The 26,754-nt window shown below is 39.5% G+C and overlaps 1 protein-coding gene across 2 annotated transcripts; it reads right to left on the bottom strand.

The window, feature by feature from the left end:
- Positions 1-615: 615 nt before the first annotated feature.
- Positions 616-21,610, bottom strand: dennd3a (DENN/MADD domain containing 3a). 2 transcript variants are annotated; one of them, XM_034124870.1, is made up of 30 exons: positions 21,445-21,610; positions 18,450-18,538; positions 17,865-18,020; positions 17,585-17,720; positions 17,145-17,260; positions 16,920-17,050; positions 16,719-16,830; positions 16,453-16,572; positions 15,891-15,989; positions 15,637-15,756; positions 14,917-15,032; positions 14,384-14,539; positions 14,145-14,241; positions 13,941-14,044; positions 13,199-13,404; positions 12,952-13,111; positions 12,303-12,459; positions 11,717-11,939; positions 9,712-9,791; positions 9,308-9,487; positions 8,985-9,155; positions 7,866-7,995; positions 7,418-7,525; positions 5,241-5,338; positions 4,024-4,178; positions 3,777-3,843; positions 3,422-3,494; positions 2,640-2,758; positions 2,382-2,519; positions 616-2,268 (listed from the first exon to the last, which is right to left on the bottom strand). In XM_034124870.1, exons 2-30 carry the CDS (start codon positions 18,528-18,530, stop codon positions 2,074-2,076), a joined length of 3,804 nt encoding a protein of 1,267 aa, XP_033980761.1. In that variant the 5' UTR covers positions 18,531-18,538; positions 21,445-21,610; the 3' UTR covers positions 616-2,073. The 2 variants fall into 2 exon arrangements, with proteins under 2 accessions (XP_033980761.1, XP_033980762.1); XM_034124871.1 differs by lacking the exons at positions 616-2,268; positions 2,382-2,519; positions 2,640-2,758; ... (1 more) ...; positions 3,777-3,843; positions 4,024-4,178 and adding an exon at positions 4,933-5,039.
- Between the last annotated feature and the right edge of the window lie 5,144 nt (positions 21,611-26,754).

Below are 26,754 nucleotides of genomic sequence, written 5' to 3'. Positions count from 1 at the left end.
AATGGTTGAGTTTGCAATGTCACATTGTTTAGTCTTATATTGACATTGCCAGTTATATACAGTAGTGTATGAATACATTAAGAGAAGTAAACACACGTCGGTTTGCTATCCTGGCTCCAAAATGGTGGAATGAGCTCCCCATTGACATCAGGACAGCAGAAAGCTTACACATCTTCCGGCGCAGACTAAAAACTAATCAATTTCGACTCCACTTCGAGCAATAAAATTACTAACAAAGCACTTATATACTAATAAAGGACTGGCTTATCTAAAGCCAGTTGAGTAGCACTTGAAATGTTTTGGCTCTTGAAACCTGATGTACATATATGATTCTGTTTTCTTCAAGTTTGTATCTTCTTGGTCGAATGCACTTATTGTAAGTCGCTTTGGATAAAAGCGTCAGCTAAATGCAATGTAATGTAAAAGTTAAACCCTTTAAATGAACTTCAGGTGATACTTACTGAAGATTATCATACATGTAAAAAAAAGTTGATGAACAGGAAAAAACACAGATGTGTGCCAACTTCCTTACACTGATGTTTAAGAGTCCCAAAATATAAGGAGAAAAAAAGGCTAGATGGATAGAAATAGTACAAATAAGAAAACTTCAGTCTGTTCTGTTTCACTTAGTTTTACTACACAGAAAACGAGTGTAATTATTACTACTTAGGAAACCATGAAAAATGCACAGAGAATACATTTCTACAAATATACATTTTAACATTTGAGTAGACATTTGTACCCCGGACTTTTCACTTAAAATGATTAAAACTATTATTATTATTAATAATAGCATATTTTTTAAAGCCGGGAATTTTGAATTGACCTTTGTATCTTCTGTCAATCTGTATATAAAAAAACATTTCCTTTACTCATTAGGACCAACGTGATGCAGGTAAAACTAATCTTGTAGGAAAATAAATAGAGAAGAATGTGAAACCTAGTCTAACAATGAGGTAAGTGTTACAACGAGGGCAAAATACTGTGGAGTTGTTCCTCATTCTGTGTGTTTTTATCAGATTCCAGTTGTTGCAGGACTAAACAAGTTTCTCTGGTGCGTCTCTTAAACGCACGGTGCTGTATCACATGTCAGAGTTTGAGTCCAGCTCCCAAGTTTGGTTCATCTTTCATCGTGTTTCCCATCACTCTCTGCTGTACATTGTCCGTTAAAGCATAACATCCATAAAAATAAACATTTTCTTTCCCACGTGATAGGGAGATCTCAAAGTGTTGTTTTCAGGGTAGTTTGACTCCTTTGAACTGTAGAAGCACACCTCAGAAACACAGAGGGAGGTGAGGCTCAGTCACACAATGTTCCCACATAATACTAGTGTGATTAAACTCCCTTAAACCAATGTACAACATTAAATAATGCATGGTATGAAAATATAATAAATGCCTTGAGTAAAGTGAAGCATTCTGAATTCAAAAAAATATCACATTTTTCATTTTTCATTCTTCATTTGTCCTTCATGTTCCCGAAATAATTAAGTGTTAGTACGGTTAGTATTTCAAACTGCATATCACCACTTCATAGCAGGCGGGAGAAGCTGCTCAGCTGGTGAGTCTTTATGTAAACATGTTGCTTCACATGACATGCCATGTGATTCCTTCATATCTCCGAGATGCAAAAGGCAAGGCGAGGCTGGGAATTGGATCGTCTTTCCAAATCTTCATTCCTTTCCTTGCAAATTCAAAATCTTTGTTCGCAGGAAGTTCGAGTGTAGTTTTATCAGAGCGATGGCATTCAAGGAATACTTCATACCCAAAGTGATGATTTGTTTATCAAATATTTACCCCATTTTACCTTGAATTTGTGGAGAGAAAAAAAACGAATAAACGATATCACACCTTTGCAAACATGCTATCCGTCCATGGGAGTGCTGTTAATGTGGAAGTTTCACTGAAAATGTTTGGAAAGCAGTGAAAACATGTGAAGAATGTTTCACTTTTCTTCAAAGATTCGAGGTAAAACAGGGTGAGTGATTGATATAAAAACCCTTATTTTGTGGGTGAAGTTTTCCTTAACGATCTCAAGCTCCAAGTAGAATATGAGTCCATTTCCAGACTGCTTTACTCCACCTTCCAGATGGCGATCTTTCCGTCGATTTTGCCGGCTCCACTGAGGACGTATCGATCCTCCGCAGAGCAGAGCGCTGTCACCTTGTCGTTGTGGCCGTGAAGCTCTTTCATGACCTGGTGACGTTCCGTTTCCAGGATGTAAATCTTCCCTTTGGTTGAGCTGCGGCCAACACCACCGATCCACACCTGGAGAGAAAATTGAGCAGATAATGTGGTTGTATTTCATGCCACTGCCAAGACTTTAATGCATTCATGGTGATTTCAAACATTTTTTTGTGTGTGCAGTATTGAATATTGACCTGGTTTTTAACTTTGATAATGCAGTAACATCCGGTGCAGTCCTGTAGAGCCACACGGTGATACGGTTTGGTGGTGTCCTTAATGTGCCAAATACACACTTCCCCTGAGTCCATACACACACTCCACAGCTCCTCCTTCTAATATACACACACACAAAATGAGGAAAAAAGGTCTCACTCAAAAAATATTTAAAAAAAGAAATTCAGAGAAAACTCTGTGTATAGAGAACTATGCGTGCGTGCGTGCGTGCGTGGTACCTCAGGTAACAGCAGTATAGAGCTAAATGTAGCTGTGGATCCTTTTTGCTGCTCTGGTAGATTCAGACGATGTTTTAATGAGCCGTTCCTCCACACCTCCATTATATTGTCCCTGGAGCCTGAAGAGAAAGATGGACAGTAATGAAGAGCGAGATGGTTCAATTTCCCATCATAAGGGGACAGTAGTGGTCTAATGGATAGTGAGGTGGGCTGAAGATCGGAAGGTTGTGAGTTCTAATCCCGCCAGGAACACCACCACTAGTGTGCCCTTGAGTAAGGCACTTAGTCCTTAGTTACTCCAGGGAGAATGTCCCTGTAAGTCGCTTTGGATAAAAGCGTCAGCTAAATTAAATGTAATGTAATAAACTCTCAAGTTTCATACATCGAAGTGTACATGTTGAATGATTGCTGGCTCTTATTTTCATATGTTTTGGGAATTTTCTGTAGTTGTCAGATTCTGGGAATAGGTTGCCTCAAACTTCTTTGATATGTTTGAGATTGGGGTGCCTCAGTTGCAGTTACTTGTTTTAAATGACCTGTCAAAACTGGCCTTGGCACTGATCAGAGAGTGAGTGATATTAGCTGGGCTTACAAATGCCATTCTTCCGTCTTTCTTTTTGAGTGTGGGTTTTAATGTGTCATTTTTGTACTCACTGTGTGGGTCGTAAATGCTGGTTTGAGAATAACGTACATGTTATGAAACCAATGTGTAATAAATCCACAAAATGATCACAAAACAGTTATCCGGTAACAATGCTCAAGCTAAAGAGTGTGAAACTTACAGCACCACAGCGTCCCATTACAGCTGTAGACGGACAGCAGGCGGTCGCAGGAGAGGCGAAAATGCCTCTTAACCTGAGGGGTTGGTGAGACAAATATCACTAGTATGAATTGAAAAATATGTGATTGAAACAGGAAAATAAGTGGTAGAAGGAAGGAGAAGACCACAGAAGTTGCTCTGACCATTGTGTTCATCTGACAGGGTTAAAGGAAAAATGTAATCCTTAAAATACCTTCTAAAGTGTCAATTTAGGATTCTTTTATATCATTCTAACCTTTTGTTAAAGTAAAAAGCATGCCGTTTTATTAAGGATTTGTAAATTGAACAACATAACCAAGTGCTGGTTTAAAACAGACCTGTAGTGTTGAGACGTCCCACACCATGACGCTTCCCTCTGCGCTGCAGGAGTACGCCACCTTCTGGCTGAAGAACATTACAACACTTTATGTCATTTCGAAGCTAAATTGATTAATGCATGTGTTGCAGGGACTGAAGCAGTGTCTCTCTTAATCTCAGTTAAATAGAATTTCATTCACCACCATTTTTTTTCAAGTCCGACACAATATTCCAAACACTGTCAGTATGGGTGTCTGTGTGTGTTACCTTTGTTTGTCCCTGTCGAGCGCCAGTCCAGTGACCTCCGACCTGTGATCAGTCAGCTGTCTGTTACAGACCATGGCCACCATGCTGATGATGTAGATAACAGAGTCCTCAGAACCCACCCAGACCTGGTCCTTATCCACTCCCAGCATGCAGTTCTGAAAAAAATGAGACAGATAGACATGTCAGTTATCTGGAGTAACACAGCTACAGAGATATAAATAACTTGGTGTCAACAGAATTAGAGGTTTTAAGACTAAATATGGAAACGATAGGTGACTAAAAGTTGCCTTATGTAAGGAAAGTTGGCTTTTCCTAACAGGTAAGTGTAGCAGGTATCTAGAACAGTAAGTAAATTAAGATATACATTGCAATAGGCATTATTTTGGACTTGGGTTAGGCAAAGAAATGCATTGTGCAATACCTAATTCCTCCACTAGGTGGTAGCATTGTCTAACAAACAACACTGAGCACACTGCCAATACTATTACTGTACATCTTGCATAATTGTCTGTTTCTACAAATTTAGCTATGGATCAAATTTTGAATTTAAGTAACTGTGAGCAGATATTTGTGTTGCCAGCGAACATAAAGACAAACACAAACAAACACACACGCACACTGGTTAACATAGGCTAACGTATTTCATGTGACTGTGACCTGCATGCTTGAGGTCAGTGATTAGGACAGAGCCTTAAAACTTTACACTCATCCTTAACTTAATTTACCACGAACATTCACCTACTGTAAGAGCTTTAAGGACCTCCAGCAAACATTTACTTGTTTGCGTTTTGTTTTGAAAGTCGCAGTTTGCACTGAAGATGTTGTGGGCTTGGGGGGAATGAAAACTATTCAAAACACACTCCCTGAACCTTTGCTTGCCTGAAGATAATACCGAAGCTGTTTGAAGTAAAGCATGCAGGAGTCAAAACAGCCAGTGGCACGCATGTTCTGCTGATTCCGTCCTGAGATTCGAAGTCAAAAGTTTCACCAAGTGCTGACACTTAGTGATAGGAGAGCTAGCGAAAAGACAAGTTCACAACATCAAGAATTAGCTTAACTTATAAATAAAATCTGTATTAATGTTTTCCACTTGAACAATGCCAAAGATCATTGTTTCAGGTACAAAAACCTTGTCTTAATCTAAGACAGTCTAAAAAATATTGCCATAATTCCTGGGCAAAATGTCATGTCAGTGTGTGTGTGTTTTGTGTTTTTACCAGTCTTGCATTCCCAACGTGGCAGGTATGTGTGAGGGACCAGCTGGAGGCATCAAACACCATCACCTTTCCCACGCTCACAGACACCCATAACTGACCTGAAACACATGCAGTTATTTCTTAATACCTTATCTCACACTTGTGACTTACAGCTGCAGAGTATTTACTCAATCAGAAGGCCAAGAAGGAGCTGTGAACATCAGCCAACAGTTTGAATGGAAATACTTCATGTACAAAACTATTTTTCTGCTGCCTGACTCCTTCACCTAACGGTCCAATTTCTCCCAACGGATTCAGCACTATTTAAAAAAGCACCACTGGTGGAAGGAAAAGAAAGGTTACACCCTGCATTTCATAGAAAGAGTGACACATAGGGACAGTGGGACATAGAGGGGAAGGAGAGTGAAAAAGAGGGAGGGTGGGAGAAGAGAAGTGGGAGTGAACTGGCAATATTCCAGGAATTCAATTCAGTGACCTATATTCAAACCAGAGAGGCTGAGAGAGGCAGAGAGGGAGGATCTGAATAGCCAGATGTGTTCTCCTTTACCAACAGAAATCAGAGAGCTGACTGCATTAGGAGAACTGAACAGAGTCTGTATATGTGAACATTGCTGAGTATGAGTGTGCACGAGTGTGGTAGCGCTGGGGGTCAGTCTGCCACCAGCCGGCAGATAAGTGGCCCCAGATGGTCGCTCCACTGAAGGCATGGGCTTTGTAGTTCTTATTTAGCTGTTTTCCTGCCACGTAATGCGCCATCCTGTCTGCTTCAGCATAATAAAGTCAAAGGACTGTATGCAAAGGGTAAACAACAGGGAACCATTCCTTTGCTTTAAGGTGAAGCTTGATGGCTTGGATGTCCTAATGGGTGACAGATTTAAAAAGAAAAAAACAAAGTGAAATTGTAAGCTACAGTAGAAGAAGCTGCCAGAACAGCTTCAATGCTTTCCTGTCAGCGTCTAGTTTTTTTTTTAACTTTACTGCAGAGATAAATACATTTTTTGTCAAACTATGTCATGGAGAGCAATATCTGACAAATAATCATTACAAAATCTTCCATAGGTGTTCAAATGCATTTAAATCTGGCCATTTGTCTCTTAGTTGGGTGTTTCTACATTGATTTATTCAGGTTTTGCCTTTATTTACCACTGGTCTATATATTTAATATCAGTAACAATAAGAACCGTAAGCCATTTAGGTCCCTGAATCAACTCCACTTTTTGAACACTTCTTTTGCACGTAGGGATTATTTTACTGTTAATTAGATCCTTACAAAATGCAGGCTAAATGTTGCTCTAAGTCTAAAACATGCATTTTTTTAATTACTTAAAATTAAACTACAATTCTAAAAGGCTAACATGAAAAGAGTACTCTTTAAGACATGATTACAGAAACAAGGTAATCAAACCGCACAACTTGAAAGAGACGAGTAACAAACACTCCTCTTAAAAGTGAGTCCTGTAGAAGCGAAGGAAGTCAAGAATGCTTTGATTTCAGCAAGTGTGTGTGTGTGTCATGTAATTTGTGAATACATGGGCAGTGAGTGACAATCAGAAGATCAGTCCATTGGTTCTCATTCACGGAAACAATACAATGAAATTGAACTCAACATCTCATATACCCACTGTTGCTCTCATGAATACAGTCTAGGTGAGCTTCTTCTTGCTAAGCAAAGTCAAGAACGTCTCGAGCTAACGGACAAAAGTTATCATGTATTAAAAACTGTTTTGCCCATACAGGAACAGCATACAATCTGATGTTGACATGTTCTAAAAGCAGCTTCTCTCCTTTTAAAAGACACATTTCTGGCTGACTTCCTCTTTTATTTTCCTGTAAAGAAGTCCTGAGGAGGAAGTGTGGTTAAGAAACTTTGTGTGCAGCTTTATGACTGTCGGTGTTTCTTTGTTGGAGTGAAACAGAGTGAGTGAGTGAGTGTGTGAGTGAGAGTGAGAGAGAGAGAGAGAGAGAGAGAGCGAGCGAGCGAGAGAGAGAGGCGATTGGCAAAGCAAAGGTCATGTGTGTGTGATTGCAGTCTGTGTGTATATGTCAGAACGTCTGTTGTTGTCTAAGTGAAAACTCTGGATGATGGAGCTCCCCAGAGAGAAACCTGACAACAGTCATCGCTGTGATAGGACGTATAAGAATAATGGCGGGATTGGTCTCATTGTTACAGTTTGTACCTGGTGTGTATAGAAGTACATCTACAGCCTGAGGTGCAGCGAGCTCCAGCGAGGGGTTAATCTTATGTTTCAGCGTCTCTGCCGTTGTCTTGGGAACCATCATCGGCACTAAAAAAAACACAAACCATTGTTAAAGAGAGGTAACAAACCGTTCACAGGTGGTAAAGGCACAAACATTCTTTAAAGGAAACACACAGCAATGAAACTGATGAGTCATTACGTACCAAGCAACACATTAATTAATCACAAACCAGTTTGAACAGTTTCGGTATGCAAATTGCAACCAAAACCAAATCATGAACCACAGCAAACATTGACCAAATGTGGTTTCCGATAAGCAACCAGAGTAAATCAAAGCAAACTGAATGTATAATGCCTTTCATGTTGACAAAAAGGGTTGTTAAAGAAAGGCAAACGGGACAGGAATTAAATCAATAATCACCCCCACCTTCCGTCTTGATGCGGTCGAAGTGAGCCAGCTTGGAAGCAGCGTAGATGGCCTTACTGCTCTGAAGGCTGCCCACCACGGCGTCCATCAGCAGGGCGTTGGTCAGAGCCTGCTGCATGTACTGGGGGTCCTGGAGACAAACATACATTAAGAAATACATATCTTTATTTCAGAAAAGCATTCAGTTCACATAAATTACGTTACTTACTATCAGTATTACTGCAAGTAGATTCACATAGTATTGAGCTTATCACTTATAATTGAACATGATAAGCTTTTCCCTGATAAGAAGAAAAAGGAAAAAGGAGATAAAGAGCAACCGGTTTGATGTGATAAAATAATATTAACCACAATACATTCTCTCTCATTTATCATATGATGTCAATTTAAGTCTGACTATAAAGGTACAATGTACTAGATACAAATTAGATTTGCACTTGACATGTAGCATCTTGGATTAAAAAAAAAGAAGGAATAAGTGATAGTTAAAAAAGATATGTGGCCTCTATGAAATAATCAAATGTATTTAAAAAAACATTACAACCTCAAGCAAGTCCAGACGAATGGACTCAAAGGCCTGAATAGTGGTATGGGTCTAATAAAACACACCTTGATAAGATGAATAATAAAGCTTGGTGCAATAGTGCCAGATGTCTTGACAATACTACTGCCAATCCGCCCTGTCAGACAAGCCGGATGTCAGTTCACATTCATAATATATAGCAGAACAGGAAATCTAAAAGTGATTTACGAGAGTAAACTTGAGAGCGAAAGGAGAGGGGTGAGAGACGAAGATGTTACAGTTACATCATCTGGTTTCATGAAGGAAACCCTATTTGTTCAACTGTGAGTATTTATGTTCATGAACGCCTCAGGGAATTCTAACCACACCTACCAGGTCACTGAAGCTCACAATTACTGGCATGCACAACCACATACAGTACACACACATTCACACACCGAGATAAGGTATGGGTAATAATGGCACATGATAACTCACCAAATTATTATTCATTAATTTGTGACTCCCTCATCTGATCCCTTTTCCCCCATGAACAGTATACCCTCATACTGGCTGGCACACTTAAACTCTCACACATCCTTCATTTCAAGCCTAACCTTGTGTTGGTCAGCCATGTTGCGTCCGGCCCACATCTCTTTGACCATCAGGTTCCACAGCTCTGTCTCCGTTTTCAAATTAGCCTCAAATGTCTCCTTCCTGCCCTGAACTCGCAGCTTCAGGCTGGGGATACGCAGGAGCAGGAAGGGAGCCGAGGACACTTTCACCTCCTGTAGGAGAAGAGAGGAAGACAGAGTAAAAATATGAAGTGTCCCACATTCATTAAGGAAAGCCCTTGTTTTTACTGTCTATGTCCTGCTCATTTTAATCTCATATGTAAATAATTCACTCAGATTGACCTTTGTCCTTCATTTTGTCTCACCTCTAAATCCCGGTACTGTGCCACCTCCACGTATCCTGGTCGTCCGTCGGTCAGCAGGAAAAGCCGTCTCTGAGTCATGGCAATCTTTCCCACCCCGCGGCTCGTCTTCACAGAGGAGGAAAGCTTGAAAACACACTCGCTGGGCTCGATGTGCTCAGAAACTGACGCTGGCAAACACACCTGAAATATCACATAAAAAGAGCTGATTTACAGTTCAGCTAACATATTGCAATGTGGAACACCAGAGACCACTTTGGATATAATTAGTGGACTTTGTTCGCAAAAATGTGCAGCTTACTGTTTTATGGTAAAATAAACTCAAAGTTTCAGCTGACACACACATGCAGCATATTTAAAATGTGGGTTTTTTTGTTATATGTTCCAGGTAAATCCTACATACAGACCTCCTGTGCTTCTGCCTCCGTCTCCTTCCAGATGGTGTAGAAGACTCTGAACAACTCTGGCCCAACCTGCTTCTGATGACCTGGAACAAATTAACACACAGATGACAATAATTAAAAAATATAATAAGAAATGTACCCTGAAATAGTTGACTGAGCATTTATAGACAGCTCAGCTTCAGGGAGGAAGTGTGGGTAGAAAAAATGTAACACCTTAAAATAAGAGTATACCTTTGCACACGAATAAAAGGAATAAAGAGGCAAACCACAACTATTTTTGGTGAATAACATATATTCATTTTGGGAAAGTATGCATGTTACAATTAAAAGGTATTCCTAGATATGCAATACCCAAGAAATGCATAATATGTACCTTGGAAATATAAATGATTATCACTTATACAAATAGATATTGAACCATGATAATATTGGTCACAGGTGAGAAATCCCTAATAAGAAATTGGTACAACATTTCATTCCCTATTCAAGATTAATTGAAGAAATTATAAGATAAATTCTAATTACCGAAAAAATTACTTTTCAGCTTAGAGTGACAAAACATTTGTTTCTGTAAGTGAATATATGGATAATTTTGAACAGTGGGAAATACTGCACATATAGAATAACATACAGTATATATAAAATGTAAGATCCTGGATATGTATATGCCATTCTTGTAACACTTGTAACCATACATTTCTGATTGTAAACAAGTGATAATACATCTACCACATTCTGGCTGTAGGCCAGCATAAATTAAATTAATATTAAAGTTTTAACAAAAGAAGTGCTCTGGTTTATAGTCTCTCCACACAGACATCTGGTAGTTGAACAACTCTTTCTCCTTGCAATCTTATCTTCCAGCATTCCTGCACAGTAAGAAGTTGGGGGTTGCCGTGCTGACTGTATGAAAACAATGACTACATACAGTCTTTGCACTCCATAGCACACAACCAACGTCCCACACAGTGCAGCCCACTGAGCAATAGTAAAGTTTAGCAAATTGCAAAATGTTAAGCTCAAAATTCAGTTTCATAATCACAGCAGGACAATGACCAACTACTACTTCTACTTCTTATCTCTATCTAAATATTCCACCACAATGAGTAACTCTAATTAAGTGCTGTGTTGAGTCAAGTAGTCTGCAGTTGGATGTTGCTGCTAACTTGGCATCCAACACACACACTCTGTATCTCTTCCTCCAGTGCAGGTCAGAAGAGGAAAGGAAAACTCGATGTTTGCTAATTAAACCCAACGTCCTGTCATACATTTTTCCAATAACATAATGTGGAAGGCAAGATAAGCCCCCACAATAACTTTTCTTCCTTAACAATAATTTGATTTGGCTGTAACCTCGACTTTTTTGATGTGTCCATTTCCAAACACTATTCCTACTCTGGCTTTTACCTTAAATTGAAAACTAAGTACTGAGACCACAGCTCTTATGACTCAAATATCTTGCCTTTTCGTTTACATGGTGACCAATCTCAGATCACAGGAATGTTTTCAGGTCACAGCGGCTCTCACGCTGGCTGGCACTAGTTGTTACTGGCTGCTCGTAATGCTTATAATATACAAACTGTGGTGTTCAGGTGTGCTCGCTAACTAAGTAAAAATTGCTGATAGCCCACAGCTTTGTGAAGCAAAGTAAAATTAAGTGACCACCAAACAAGCCCTGCAAGACAAACTGTCTAACCTCAAGAAGGGGTGAGGTAATGATTAACCTGAGGAATAAATGTTTGCCTGGAAAAGGGAGAAGGAGATAGTGGGATATCTTTGTGCTTCAGTATGTGTGTGTGTGCGTGTGCGTGTGTGCGTGTGCGTGTGCGTGCTCAGGCACCATCTCGGAGGTTGTGAAAACAATTCTTCAAGACGGCCTGTTTGACCAAATGAACAGAAAACGGCCTGAGCTGCTCTAACATATGTACATTTACAGTATATGATATAGATTTTACTGTATTGACTATATAAACTGACAGATGCATGTATGCCTATGCACACGACTCACCTACAGTTAGAGCGTCAAAGAGTCTATGTATGGTTCCTTGGTCTTTTACAATACCAGACTCCTGGACACATTTAACAAACTCCTCCAGATGCATGTATTTTTTCGGCAGCTGGAAACGCTTTATGGAATCGTGCTCTTGACCGTTGCCGTTGAACGCACGTTCCCTCTCCTGGTCCCTCTTGAGCCGACTGATGAGCCGTTTCAGCTCTGGTCGTCTGTCCGCCTGCGGAGAGATTAGTCCATTTTTTTTTATCCACAAAATGTTGAATATTCCGCTTCAATCCATATGTGGTAGCATTTAGCCTTACTAACATTTTCACTGCAGTCTACAAACTCTTTTTGCTGCACACAAATGAAAGCATGCACCTGTATTAAAGGGGTGGTCTAAGAGCAATCTAACAGCTCGATAAATTACATTTAAAACTTCATTCAAAAATCTCATAGATCTCATGATTGCTTAAATTCAACGTGACTACCATACAGAATATAAATCAGGTGCTCTTGATGCAGTTAACTGACGTGAATCCAGATAACAGTATTTACAGCAAGGAGACTACAACACTGTCTTCATTCATGACAGACTGACCTGTAGCCGTTCAGCTTCTGGGAGCGAGTCAACCACTGACTTCACCATCTGAGAAGGGAAGATATCTGAGTCTGTCTTATACAGACTCTGAAAGTCCTCCAGTGCATCCAGACGTCTGTTGGACACCGTGTTTACCAAACCCCGCAGGTAGTGGTACCTAAAAGACAGAGAAATTATTAACTTGTCTAGAAGTCAGTCATTTACTTGATCTGGGTTGATTACTCAAAAAAGCATTTTAATGTTGCCCTGTGCAACTCTCAGTCCTTCACACAAAATGGAACCACTACTCCTCAGGGTATGAATGTTTTCAAAAAGTGTCATAACTTGTGGTGAAGATAACTAACATACTATTTGTTATCCAAGAGAGCCTGTAAAATAATTTTACAGCATTTTTATTTTCTTGTTTAAAATGTAAAAGATTGTGTTTAGTCAATGCCTTCTATTCATTATTCAGGAAGTAATACTTAAAATTGCGTGTCACACACAGATGTGGTGCCAGACATACTAATAGACCAAGTCAGCATTTCCCAGTGAAAGAAACACTTTAAAGGCTAAAGATCATACAGATATTAAATATTTGTACAGCTTCAAAATAAAATGAGCAAAAACCCTTTCTTTACTCTCTATGAGTTTTGTCTCCTCTCAGTACCTTGCCAGCAGAGCAGCCTCCTCAGGCAGTGTAGCGTTAATAGCCTTCCCCAGGGAGGACACCATGTCAGAATAATAGTTCTGGACGTAATGATAGGCCAGCGGAGGGGGGAACTCGGGAAGGCGGAAAACCTTCACCACTTTCTGAGGAGACTTCAAACCTGAAAGGAGACAAAGAAAATGTGAAATAAGTTGACTCTTAATTGATTTCCACTCTCAATGAATCCCTCTCTTCCATCAGTACTGACCAACATCAGGAGACATCTTCCTGAGGGAGGCTGGTCTGGTGGAGCTGATGGAGGTCCCCGTGTCGTTGGCAGGTTGCTGCAGGTTAGGCAGGCTGGCCCCCAGCCTCTTGCTCAGTCGGTCACTAGGGCTGGCGTAGCTGCTGTAGCCCGTCCTCGACAGATCGGACATGAGAGGACGCCGAGGAGACTCTGTCATCGCACGATTCCTGAAGAAAGAGGACACAGATGTTGGGGTTGAGATTGTGATCGAGACATCACATAGCTAAAGGCAGTTTCAATATCATTACATAGAGGGTATATAATTGTAATGTATGGGTTGTGTCCAATAAACTAAATAAAATGTATTTTATATTTTTACATTATCTATTTAAATTAATCGCTACATCACTGTCTTAGATTTCATGGTACAGCGTGGCTTTACTCATCTCGTTTCGTATCTTGGTCTTCCTATTGCACAAAATATGGATAGCACCCGGCACTTTGTTTGTTACCACCTCTGTAAAAGTTCCACGCTAGCTATACCAGACGAGTTAAAAACACTGCAGGCCACTGACTTTTCCGAGAAAATATCCCCTTTCGGGCTACTGTCAATGCACGATCAAAATGTTCTTTATTCGCTTAACCCAGATTAAAAAAACAATTTTAATTGGGAAAACATTGAGGGAAAGGCCTGGAACAATTGGGCTCCTCTGTGTTGCATGGTTATCAGTCCCTTAGTAATGACATCACACCAGCATCATACCTGGCTGATCGGTTACGCGTGTTCTGCTCCATGCGGCTGAAGGTGTCTGGTTTCCTGTTCAGCCTGTCTCGCAGGAATGTGTGGAAGATATGAGTTTCTAAAACCTGGGGACAGCAATAAAGACACACACTCAGCACAGATTGTCAGAGTATGTGTTTGTGTGTGCTAGTGTGTATACATGTGTGTATAAGTGTGCAGGTGTACCTTCTTGTAAAAAATCAGGTCTGCTGGCTCCCTCGTCCTCAGAAACTCTTCACTGTTAAAAACTCTGTGCTCATGGTTTAGAAAGTCCTGGACGTCTCTAACAAAGTAGGACAAAAACATACAAAGGGGAGAAATTGTTTATAACAACTCAAATTACTGTAAACCTATATTTACTATTGGCCACTTCATTCCCTAGAATCACAATTATTTGTTAAAGGAATCACACACACAAGCGTTACCTGAAGATGTTGACCACTAGTTCCAGAGCAATGTTTTGTATCTGTGTGTTGAGGCGAGTCTGCCATTCTCTGCGTTGGGATCTCAGAGCGTTGACATCAGTGCCCGCTCCAAGGTGACACAGCTCCAAATCGTAGTGAAGCTGGAGACACTCTGCCCTGAACACACAGACACCAAGTATTCAAAGATTAGATGCTCATTAACGGACATTTGTTTTATTCAGTCATTTAAACTCTGTTACCTTTTGTAATTTGATTTAGCAGGTATTTAGGCAGATTTGATTATTGTTCTAAATCTGTTCTAGCTTTGATACTAGCCGTGGCTCTGCTGGTTCCATTGCCAAAAGTGGAATGGAAGAAGAAACATTGAATCATTACATTTAACGGTAAAGACTTGATTGAAGTTCAGGGACACAATTAGGAAGGTAACAAATAGGGTTAGGGTAAGTACATTAGATAAGGTGTTTGTGTGTGTGTGCGTGTGCGTGTGCGTGTGCGTGTGCGTGTGCGTGTGCGTGTGTGTGTGTGTGTGTTACCTTGCCATAAAGCTCTCAGCTGCAGCTAGAGGGATAGCTGGTAGGTCAATGTTTTCAGCCCATGACGACTGAATGATGCCATCATCGACATTCACCAGAATTAGCTCTTCTGTCTCCTATACACAAACATAAACACACACACATAGGTACAATGGGTACAATTCATTACAATAGACTAACTGTTCCTTGCTATGGCAGACTAACAGAAAGCTACTGTTAAATGTGAACTGAGCCTCTGTAAGACACTGAATGAAGATGAATGCAGTGGAGAGGTTGTTGTTAAATAGTGTATCTGAGCTCAAACTAAACAATTGCAGATCTTTGGTAATTTGATTTAAAATATGAATCATTATTTATTACCAAGAGCCTTGCAATCTCTGGTATATGGTGAAGATAGGATCAGGCTTGATTATTTATTTTGTTATGGATGGTTCCCCTAGTTCTATAACATGTACAAATGTACATTTAATTAAAGAACACAAGCCTAAATTAAAATCCCAATATGTCTTCCCTGATATAGGGAATAATAACGGTTTGAATAATAATTTGACATTAACGTTGGCCAAAATCACTGAACAGCCAACACGGCTCGTGTCATCTTGGGAAAGAAAAGTCTGATTTGCCAGATTTCCCGAGATGACTTGTTTTAAACCGCAAAAGCCAAGACTGTTATCCTTGATTTAAAAGAAAGGTCTGTATTCAGAGAATGGTTGTACTCACTGCAGCGACCTCTTCAAAATGACTGATGTGACAGCCCATCAGGAAGGCTGTAGGAGCCATGAGGAAGTCCAGCATTCCTCCTGCCAAAACGGGAACATAGGGCTGCTGCCAGGACAGAGGCTGAGAGAGAGGTCAGAGAAGACAGATGGAGAAGAAGGATACTGTAAGGGGATGCTGCAGGAAGTTTTAGAATGTCTATCTAAGCAAACACAAATGACTCAGATTGTATGACGCAATGTTCCTCCTCCACTGACCTGCAGGTAAAGCAGCAAGCTCTCTGCGAACAGAGTGAGTCTGGCCCAGTCAGCAGAGAAGAAGACCAGCCTCTGCTCCTGGAGGAGGTAGGACAGCACCTAGAGAGAGACAGGCCTTATAGGGTTAACTGAATAATATCTTATTTTGTATATTTAGGATGTATGTATAGGATTACATGCTTCACATTACCTCCAAATAGTGTTCATTTTCTCATCACAATTTTGCTTAGTTTTTTCGTTAATCAAATTGACACTAGTTTTAACAAGAAGCAAATTGAAGCAAATTGAAGCAAATTGACCAAAACTCCGCCTCAAAAAACGTCACATAAACAAAGTAATGTACCTTTGTATGAATCAATTAGAATAGATTAAATATACTCTTATTGATTCCAAATGTGTACATTGTTATGTTACAGCACCATGTTAATTAGGCATTGCACCTGGGCTTAAAATATCATAAACAGCATAAACAGTCGAACAATATATAAATCAATACACATACTTCATTATATGATTTCATCTTGGGTTAATATGTTATGAAAGAGCAGTCTCTGTGCATTACCTGGAGTAGTGTTGTGTGCGTGAAACAGAGCAAAGGAAGATGCAGGTCGATGTCGATAAGAGGGCTGTCCTGATCCTCTTTTGATGGAAGAAACACATGGAGCGGACGGAGGCTGAAGGACTAATACACAGAAATGCACACAGATTTTACTGTAAAGATCTAGAAATTGAAATTGGTCACACAGTAAGGCAAATACAGATAAGGTGAGGGTACGAGACAAACAGAGATACATTTTTATAAGAGACAGAGAAAAAAGTATTTCTGACCACATGGAGCTGTCCAGGAGGAGGTAAAGGGACTAGAGACAGCTTGGCGGAAAATTCCTTAATGGTCTCCTCAAAGTCAGCTTGTCTTGCAGGCCGCAACTGGACCAGGAGACTGAGAGGGTGGAGACAAAGAAGGATTTTACAAAATCACAACAAGAGAAGGTTATCCATCAATTCTATGTATTCAAAAGAGATTATTACCATGACAAGCAGTCTTTCAGGGCATTGTAGTAGGGGGACTTGGAGATGATACACACGGCAAAGGGTGTGTAGAGGCGGGACTTTGATGAATTCCACCGGTGGCCATTATGGACAGACCCTTCCTGACAGGACTGAGAGAGTGGACAGCCAATGAGAGACAATGAGAAATTCACTGCATTTAACATGTTTGTGATTGTTTGTATGTGTGTGTGTGTTTGTTTTTACCTGTACAGCTCTATAATACTGAACGACAACTCCATGGGTTCGGTTCCCAAACAGGTCAGTAAAAACCAGGAAGTGATAACTGTCTTCTCTTGGCTCATTGGTTAACTGAAGACCACCTGTCCAATGGAAAGCAAGACGTCAACACCCAAGAGGCTACAACGATGTTTGTCATGGTCGATAGGGCTTAGTAAGCAAGGTTTACATCAGAGTGTGTTTTGATACATAATCTACATTGTGGATTTTTAGCAATATATGGATCCATGACCGTAGCTATTGAGGCAGCATAGCAAGATTACAACCCAAAATGATAAGCAAAGCATACTAAAAGTAAAAACGTGTTGGTCTTGACCAGGGAAAAAACTGTTTTGTATTTACAGCATTTACAGTTATACTCAGTTTAAAGCATGGTTATGTTAAGTTTGTCAGAGAGAAAACTATACCAGGGAAACAGAGCTGCGGCAAGGCGATGAGGTCCAGATCTTTAGGTACACTGATATCTTCTGTTCCAGAGGACGCTTCTGAATGATTGGTCGTTTCTCCATTAGGCAACACCTCTGGAGCACGGTCTCGCTTCTTCTGCAAACCAACAGAAAAACCACAAATGTGGATTTTATTTCTGGAGTGATAAACAAAGAATCATGCTAAGAGGGATCTGAAATGCCTGACAAACAATTATAGTACATTTTTATTTTCAAGTTTCAAATATAATACAAATGTTACCTTCTTTATAAAGCTCCTCCTCCTCTGGACACGACTGAAAGCTGGTCCAATCAACTGGCTGGGGTTGGTATCCTTGGAAACAAATGGAGGGGCATGGACCTGCAGGACCTCAGCTTCCAGCAGGGGAAGCTCGCTCAAATTACTCTGCTGTTGAAGCTGCAACACGGAGTGGAAATATTTATTAATATTATCCTACTTTAACCCTTGATTCAGTATTGGATAAAATGTTGAAGTTTCTTTGAATATGAAGCTGTGAAGAATTAACAGTGGCAATACTATACTTTAATTAACATAGAATTAGCCAAGTGTTTGTTGTATAAATGAAACCTTCATATCTTGTACACATTAAATATCAAGGTATGTTTGTTATGTGTTGGATAACATGACACCTATCATTAACACAAGTGTTCCTGCTGTGGATATTAACTGTCCAGATGCAAAGAGTCCATTTATTAGTAATCTGATAGTAGAAGGCTCCACTGTTTATGTTGATATAGAAAGCATACAAAGTGTAAATGCTGCCGACACTGACTTCTGTTTGTTTGCATACTTTTCTATATTTGTGTATGGGCGTGTATACTGTACCTGGTATATGTCTCGGAGCTTATCACTGGGTGCACCAACCACTACACATGCCTCCAACAGTCCAGACGGGAGCTCTGCCATCACACACACTACCGGAAACACACAAACACAAAGTGCATTTAGAAGAGAGACGGCATCACCACATAAGAGTTATATAATTTATACTGAGGTAGATATTGTGTGAAAATCTCTGGAGATGTTATATGGTTGCAGGTAATGTTACAAGTCTAAGAAATAAAGTTGAGTTACTTGTTTATTCAGGTATTTGATTGACAATAAAAAAAGAAATGTTTGACTTGTAAAGTGGTTGTTAAATGTATTTCCACTTAATTTACTATATCCTGAAATACTGTATTTCAATCAAAGTACACATACTGTGAATGGACATTTTATATTCCTCATCCGTCCTCGCTATAATTACAAAGAACCACTTGTAAAAATGTGTAATCCTCAATGACGACAATGGCAAGAGGAGCTGTAGTGATGGTTCAAAGACTTCAACTTTTAGCCATGACTCACAAAATATTCCCAAACCAGACGCCGCTCTCTTGGGAATTAAGGTTTACTAAATCAGAGAATAAGAGGTTGAGCAATCTTATTAGTAAATATAGCATCAGCCTAATAAAAACCAGCAGAATCTTACATTACTCTTCTCACATACACACTCACACAGACAAGTCTCTTTCCCAGCAACTTCCTCCAAACATTGCTGACACACACACTCAGACACATAGACAATAAACATCTAGCTCACACTGACACACACACAGATGTTTGAGTGTGGTCAGTGGTGTAGTAAACCAGTTATGTCATCAGAATCAGATGTGAAAACTAAGTTCCTAAAACGAAATGAACCGCAAAGAAGCAAAAAGGAAAAAAACTAAGGTTGCTCTACTTGGCAAACACATTCACGTCTTGATTAGTATATTATTGTATAACTGAGAGATGTGTTCGAGTTAGCATTCATACAACTTGACAGAAGTTGTTCGATTAGCCATGTATCCATTACTTTTAGATCTCAGAGATTTAAAAAGCACATTAGCTCTTTGTGTTTATTCTCCTCCGAAAACCTACATTACACCACATCATTTTTTTACCAAATCAGATTTGAAGAATATATATATGATTAGTGATTCTTACGTCCAGGTAAACCCTTGGTCATTATCAACACAGAGCAAGGCTTGGAGTCCCTATACCTACTACCTATCTATGAATCTGGGTCAGGCAGATCCCAGAATAAACATCTGACTTGCATTAGTTGCAGCTAAAGGCAAAGCCCAAGTAATCTCTTTTAAATCAAACTTTTTCTCATCCTTCCTCTCTCTGTCTGTAAACTCTCATTCTCTCTTTTATCTTCCCCCCTCCGATCGCACCTATTTTCCTCTTTAATGTACTTAAAACACACACTTTCATTCTCTTTTTTTGTCTTCTTGTCTGTTTTACAATTTTGTACCCTTTGACACACTGGTTTGTTTTCTTCTCTTAGTCTTCAGGCCATTACGGCCTCTGACTAACTACCCTGCTGTGTTACGGAAACACACACACAAACTAAAGTCATTTATTTCCCGAAAACCCCTAATTTTGTGAAAATGTGTGTACGTCAACACTTCTCGTAAACTCTACCGATGTCCACCATTATAGCAATTATATAACCTCTCCCGCAATGAACTGTCTCTTGCAACACTTAATAAAATGCAGATGTCATTTGAGACTGAGACTGAAAGAGGAAAACAACAATAATTTAGAAGTTCATATTGTGTTTCTGAATCAAAATAAAAACTTGATTCATTTCTTCATTCCACATCGTTTACAAAAACTCCATTAGAAGAACATCACCGAGTTGAATAACTAAATAAACAACACACCAAACTAAATATTTTTGAGACTGGTGGGGAGTGTATCTTTGAGGATGTAGTCTCCTGCAGACATTCAGAGGCTCTCAAGGTGCTTTAACCAACAAGTCTGTATTCATATACCGAGGGTAAGATGCTTTCAGGTAGCTCCCAACTATTTCACCAAGCAGTTGCTGGTAAGCAGGTGTTTTAGATCTGAACAGACCTATGGAAGAAGGCTGCTTTCAAATGGAAGTGGTTGAGGTGACACACCTACAAATATGGAAGTAACTTTAGATTCCTGTTACCCAAGACAGGTCTGCCAATGCCAATGTAAGCAACACTATTACTTTTCTATGTTGCACCTCAGGGCTGCAAAGTCCTCTGAATGTAAAGTGCAATAAAGCAGCCCCTTACTTTACATCCCAGGGAGATCACAAACAGAGCAGTTTGCAAGAGTTTACTGAGCACTTCTGGGACCCATGAAGAGGGTGAGCTCTTAAAATGGGTGACATGTCCCTTTAATAGGCACCAGCCAACATTTACAAGGTTTTTGAGAAAACTAGAGCTATTATCCTTGACCCAGAACAGATGACAAAACAAACAAAAATGTGCCTTGGTGTTTGATGCACACACTACACAGAGACAAATACAAATACAAATGCAGGCAAGGTACTGCAAAGTCTTACACAGACATTTGTATCCGTCCCTGTGCAAAAAACTGCCTTTTATATTAATGCTGACTCAACATGTAATCTCCCTCGTATTGATTAGTGACTAATTTTTTTGTTTTGGCAGGCGGGTGGAAAAGTAGGCAACTAAAATGTGGTTATGATGAGACGTGACACTACACCTGGATTAATCATTTAAGGGCTTAAAGTATAAATAAATTGGATATCGGTTCAGGTATTTTAACGCAACACAGTTTTAACGAGAACTTGTAGCTGTTTTCGTACCGCATTTAGTTGTGTTTACGTTAATTGTAGATAAATACAACTTCTGCATTCAGCGGTAATGTTAAAACTCAGGACATTAGCATGTTATCCCATCAGCTGACATTAAGGTGCAATTATTTTTAAGTCTCTAAAGTGACATGAAACGGACTTGTTTAGACCAGTCGAGCAAGATATGTTAACACAGCAACGTTTACAGCAAAAACTGACCTTAAATAACGACCATTTCCACCGGCACACCGATAAGTCACACTGACGAGATGTTAGTTAGCCCAGCTCGTTGTCATTCATCTGTTTAAATCTTCTAAACGCTACAGTACTGAGTTCAAAACTGTGTCTAACTCATACAGTATGCAGTGATTCAACCCTCGCTCGCTCACACAGTGTGCTCTGTTCTGTCAAACTAAAGGCAGCGCCACGCAACTTTCAAAATAAAAGCTTTTTTTCCCTTGTACTTCCAGGAGCTGGGTAAAGAGTACCACGGCGCCATCTACTGTTTTAGTATAAGTGTAATCCTATACAAATACACACATTCTTGCTTCAGTATGCTTTAATAAATAAAAAAAACGTATACATTGAATGTGTTGTGTTACACAAATGTATGGTTTCAAATGTTTTTATTGTGCAAAGGAAGATTAAACATTCAAAAAAGTGTAAATAGCCTACTGTTTTTTCTATCACCATTAGGATTGAGAGGCCAATGCTGCTGTACATTTGCCAGTTTATTGGGTACACTATGTGTTTTCTAGTTAAAGCAAATAGTCTAATTCAACAGTCCTCTTTTAAAGCACCTGCATGACATTGTTTAGTATTTGTTAAAACAGTTTTAGAGAGGCATTGATTCTTGGTTATGCAGACTGTGATGTTGAATTAACATTAAATTACAGCAACACCTCTCTTTCTAATGCACCGGTTCAAAAACAGAACCTGGATAGGATCAACCATAATGACGATATGTATTGCAAGTATGTGGCATAATAATTAATTATCTTTACCAAGTAACTCAGAACATGTTGTTGAACTGAACCCCAAACTTCTATGTTGGGTCGGGTGTGTTTTCACCAGACGAGTCGGACAGCCGTTTATTACTCTGCGTTTTGGCCGCAGCAACCCCGGTTCGAAACCGGGTCACGGCACTCAGTTTTGAGAGTATGGTGCTCTAAAAAGGATGGGAAAATATCTGAGGAACAACATGAAGATGACATTCAAACAAGGGGACCCGTTTGACCGTTATGATAATTCTCCATTAGTTCTGCTTTCCAAGTTAGGATACTCTGTGGTGTTCACACGAGCATACAGCTTGTATGGGCATGTGTGTTGTCAGATATTCCCCATCACTGAGTGACCTCAGGACAGGAGTAATAATTTATAGGAGGCTATGGCGCAGTGGACTAGTGCGTTGGTGTTCGTATTAGGGGAGCACAGGTTCAAACCTTATACAGTCTATGGTTCAAACCCCACTGCAGTCAGCATGTCGTTGTGTCCCTGGGCAAGACACTTCACCCCAAATTGCTCCTGTGGGGATTGCCCACAGTATTGAGTATGTAAGTCGCTTTGGATAAAAGTAAGTTACATGTAATGTAATGTTATATGCATCGTTTGGAAATGTTCACAGAATGAAAATATGCACTGATATAACCCAGAGTCTATGCACCATGGGAAAAAATGGAAATATTGCTATTGTAAAGTGTAGTAGAAGTTGAACCCATACCCTCGGGGCAATATGTAAACCCAAAATATACTGCAATAACAAGTAGTGACCACCAGATGGCATCTTTGAACCTGTGCATGAAGGGGAGAAGCATAGTAGCAGATCTAATCAACCTAGGGCCTAGGGCCAAGATCTGATACATAATTCATTAATCCCTGGGGGGAATTCACAAGTCATTAAAATGCATTCAAGCCTTACCAGCTACAGTCACACATTGTTATACACACAAGTACATCAATACTTATAATCCAACGTTAAAAAAACATTATTATGTAATGGGCCATCCACATAATGAGTTATTTTGGTACTGTGAGTTTATATTGATTCTAATTTATATATATATACTTTTAAGTTTGAATATATGACGTTTTGTAATGTTTACTTTCAAGCAACTTTTACTAATTACTGATGTTTAACTTTAATAGTGGATAGTATAATGCTACTAATTCTACACATATTAAATTGTCTAAAAATGCATAAAAAAATAGGGCTACCTAACTAAGTATTCTAAATTCTTAAAAACTCAAAGCTGTTGGGTTTCTTGATGAATATTGTCCCAAGATAATAATAATTTAAAAGATATATATATTTTCATTATGAAATAATCTGAATGTCAGTTTCCTTCAAACCAAAAATATATTGCAAAGCCAATTTCTTATTGGAAAAAAAACATTGCTTCAAAAGAACGAGGCACAACAAAACATCAAATAGGGGATACAACTGATTCAGTGAAGAGTGTGATAAAATAACACACTCAACAAAATATACCTGTCATGGTATATTTCAGTATTTGGTCTGACAGGTTCCTTTATTTATTTGAATTCAGTCTTCAGTCCAGTCAACAGTATACATATAAATATACTGTAGTGTAGTGTAAAAAATAATGTATATTCATTGTTGTTATCCATCCAAAATGTAGGCCTACTATATGGTTTCATAACAACATTGACTTAATATCAAAGAAGCTAAAAGTATCTAATTTTCCATTGAACTTTTTTTCTTTTAAGTATAAAGGATCTTATTAACATTTCGTTTAAATATTTATTCATAGTATTAATTATTACATGTGTAGTATGAACACATTCATTCATTCTTAGGTTGCAGTTTTGTGTGCCTGAGGCAAGGCTTTCCTCAGAGGGAGTAGTTTGCTCTCTCTCCCTCTCTCTCTGCGGCGGCCATATTGGAATGCTGGATGTGGAGAGGAAGCAGGAACAGGCGACGGGAGAGGGAGAAGGGGGAGATAGGCAGGAGCGAAAAAACCCACTAACTGTAACTACCCAAAGCTCAACAACTAAAATAACGGATTATTCCCCGACTGTACACAGCTTCTCCCGCCGGTAAAGTCAACCCTCACCCCCGGGACGTCCCCTGGAACAAGTCAACGTGAGTGATATTGTGTTTTGGGGATTATTTCAGGAGCTAAAAGAAAGTATGGGATGCGGTTGGTTTACCGTTCGTCCTGGCTGGCGTTAAAAAGCAAGAACTGAAAAGTTAGTGAATCTTTTCAGCAGCAGAACTGGGTCGTAGTTTTCCTTTTCCTAACTTGGAGCAATTGAAGGAAGAGTGACCTAGTGCCACCAAACTCTTTGCCACAGTCACATGGAGCGAATGTGGAGTAACTCCAATCTAACGCACGATAAATAAAGGCACAGGATTAAGCTACATTTAGCTTCTTAATCTATCTTTGAACTACTTTTTTCGTTCCCAGTGGCATACATATAAGGCTTTTATTAAGACTACCTTGTCTTGCTTGCCAAACAACTGAACCTAGGCTAACGTTACTGTACTCTACCTTGAATGGACCAGTAAAGTTTCATTTTTTTGACTTTGTTGTTTCTTTAGACTTTTTTTAGGTTTATGGTTACAGACCTGTGCTCATTAGTTAGGTGTATAATATGGTTTGCCGGCCGAACCTCCCTTTCATTTGGCTGTTATTAATTGTCCAATTTGGTGCATATCAGTTATTTAGACATAATATACTATAACGTATAGTAATATAGTACGATTTTATGCTTTTCTCAGTTTTACATTGTTTTAATTGAATATATTTTGTTATTTTGTGCTTTAAGTTAGCAAAAAACAGACCTTTAATTCATCTAGGCCCTAGATCAGGGCTCTCCAACACGTCGATCGCGAGCTACCGGTAGCTCGCGGGCAGCTTTTCAGTAGCTCGCCGCTCGATTATCGATTATAGCGTAGTAAGGTTGCTTATTGATTTTTCGGCCGCGGCTGGACCATAACGTTTTTTTATTTTAGAATTGTTTCTGTCACATGAATATCAAATGGTCGGTGACGCAGAGATCAAGGAACAGACGTGACAGCAGCACAGCGACATCACACACGGAGCAGTCTGCTTTCTCCACCAACACCAGTCCAGAACCAACAGCAGAATGACCCGCTCTGAATCAGGCCCTGTCGCTGCGCCTCAGAGACACACAGGGAGGGATTTGTGTTTTTTGAAAAACACTCGTTATCGTCATGTCAGGTTTTTGGTGGATTTAATCAAGTCTTGGATTGCAGAGTATGAATGTCCTCTTGCTATTTTCAGTTGATAAATACTTGTGTAAAGTTTGTGAAGGCAGGAGGAAAGCTTCCGCGATCACCGTCTCCTCTCCGTTCCTCCAAACCCCGCCCCCTCCCTGAAAATAATGAGTGACAGGCTGATAGTGACCCGATAGAAACTTTATTATTCACTTAATCACTGATTGAGATATGATGAAGCTAACTTAATCTCATACATTCATGGGATTTATGTAACAGTAAGACAGATAATGTAAGTGTGCACCCACATGCACTATTTTTGTTTTTATAATGCTATTGTAAATACTCCTGCTGTTTTCAGACTCAAGTCATGTGTGTGATGCCACATTCAAGACATTCAGTGTCTTTTTTTTAACAGAAGACCGTAGCTAGAAGCTGCAGCTAGACTGCAGAGCAGAAGTATTAGTTTTTTGTTTTTGAGAATGGAACCATTTTCACACACAGATATACGGAGGCTAGACCTATACAATTGATTTATTATGGTTTATAATTTAATGTCAAGACGAAGAAGAAGAAGAAAAAGATGGCTGAACAACTGTTCAGTGTCAATCCTGTGGAGATCTCCAAAATAATGTTCAGCTTAAGTCTCAGCAAAACTCACAACATTTCTGGAGCCTTGTAGACCCAGAAAACTATAAGAACATTCACCAAGCAGCACTGAAAATGTCTGCTTTATTTGGTTCTGTTCTACATACCTTTGTGAAGCAGCTTTTTCTGACATGAATGAAATCTAAATACAGAACAAGACCGACTGATGAACATTTAAATGACTCTATTAGTGAACCTAAGTGGGTCCAGCATACACCTCTATGGTGGACTGCATGCAGTGCCATTCATCTCACTAAAAAAAGAGTGAAATGCTTGTAAGGTGGTGATTAAGGACACTTATGTGAATGTTCAGTGATGTACTTATTATGTGGGCCATAATAATATGTGAGAAATCTTCGTTTTCTTGGACCTTATTTTTGATAAGCTTTAGGTATTGCAATTTCACACGTGTACAAAGGTATAGCTTAATTCAACTGATGAGGGCTATGTGAATAAATGTAAGCGATGTGATGCAAGTAGCTCTTGGCCACTTTCATTTTTTGAAAGTAGCTCTCAGATGAAGAAAGGTTGGAGACCCCTGCCCTAGATGAATTAAAGGTCTGAACCCCTAGATTCTAGGGGTTCTCAGAACTTGTGCATTTGCACATTTGCACAAAGACCAAACAAGTATTCGACTAATACAATCTATGGAGATAATGTATATTGTCCTATTCTAACAT

The sequence above is a fragment of the Trematomus bernacchii genome, unplaced genomic scaffold (genome assembly GCF_902827165.1).
Source record: "Trematomus bernacchii unplaced genomic scaffold, fTreBer1.1, whole genome shotgun sequence".
In the NCBI taxonomy this organism is placed as follows: Eukaryota; Metazoa; Chordata; class Actinopteri; order Perciformes; family Nototheniidae; genus Trematomus; species Trematomus bernacchii.
This window is presented reverse-complemented; position numbering and strand designations above follow the sequence as displayed.

Bases quoted from the DNA above. Each gene is read 5' to 3' on its own strand.
- dennd3a (XM_034124870.1), bottom strand. From the start codon at position 18,530: ATGGCAGAGCTCCCGTCTGGACTGTTGGAGGCATGTGTAGTGGTTGGT. The intron at 17,261-17,584 runs GTATAGTTTTCT...TCCATTGGACAG, and splicing joins GCCGCAGCTCTGTTTCCCTG to GTGGTCTTCAGTTAACCAAT. The intron at 15,033-15,636 runs GTGAGTACAACC...GTTTGTGTATAG, and splicing joins ATTTTGAAGAGGTCGCTGCA to GAGACAGAAGAGCTAATTCT.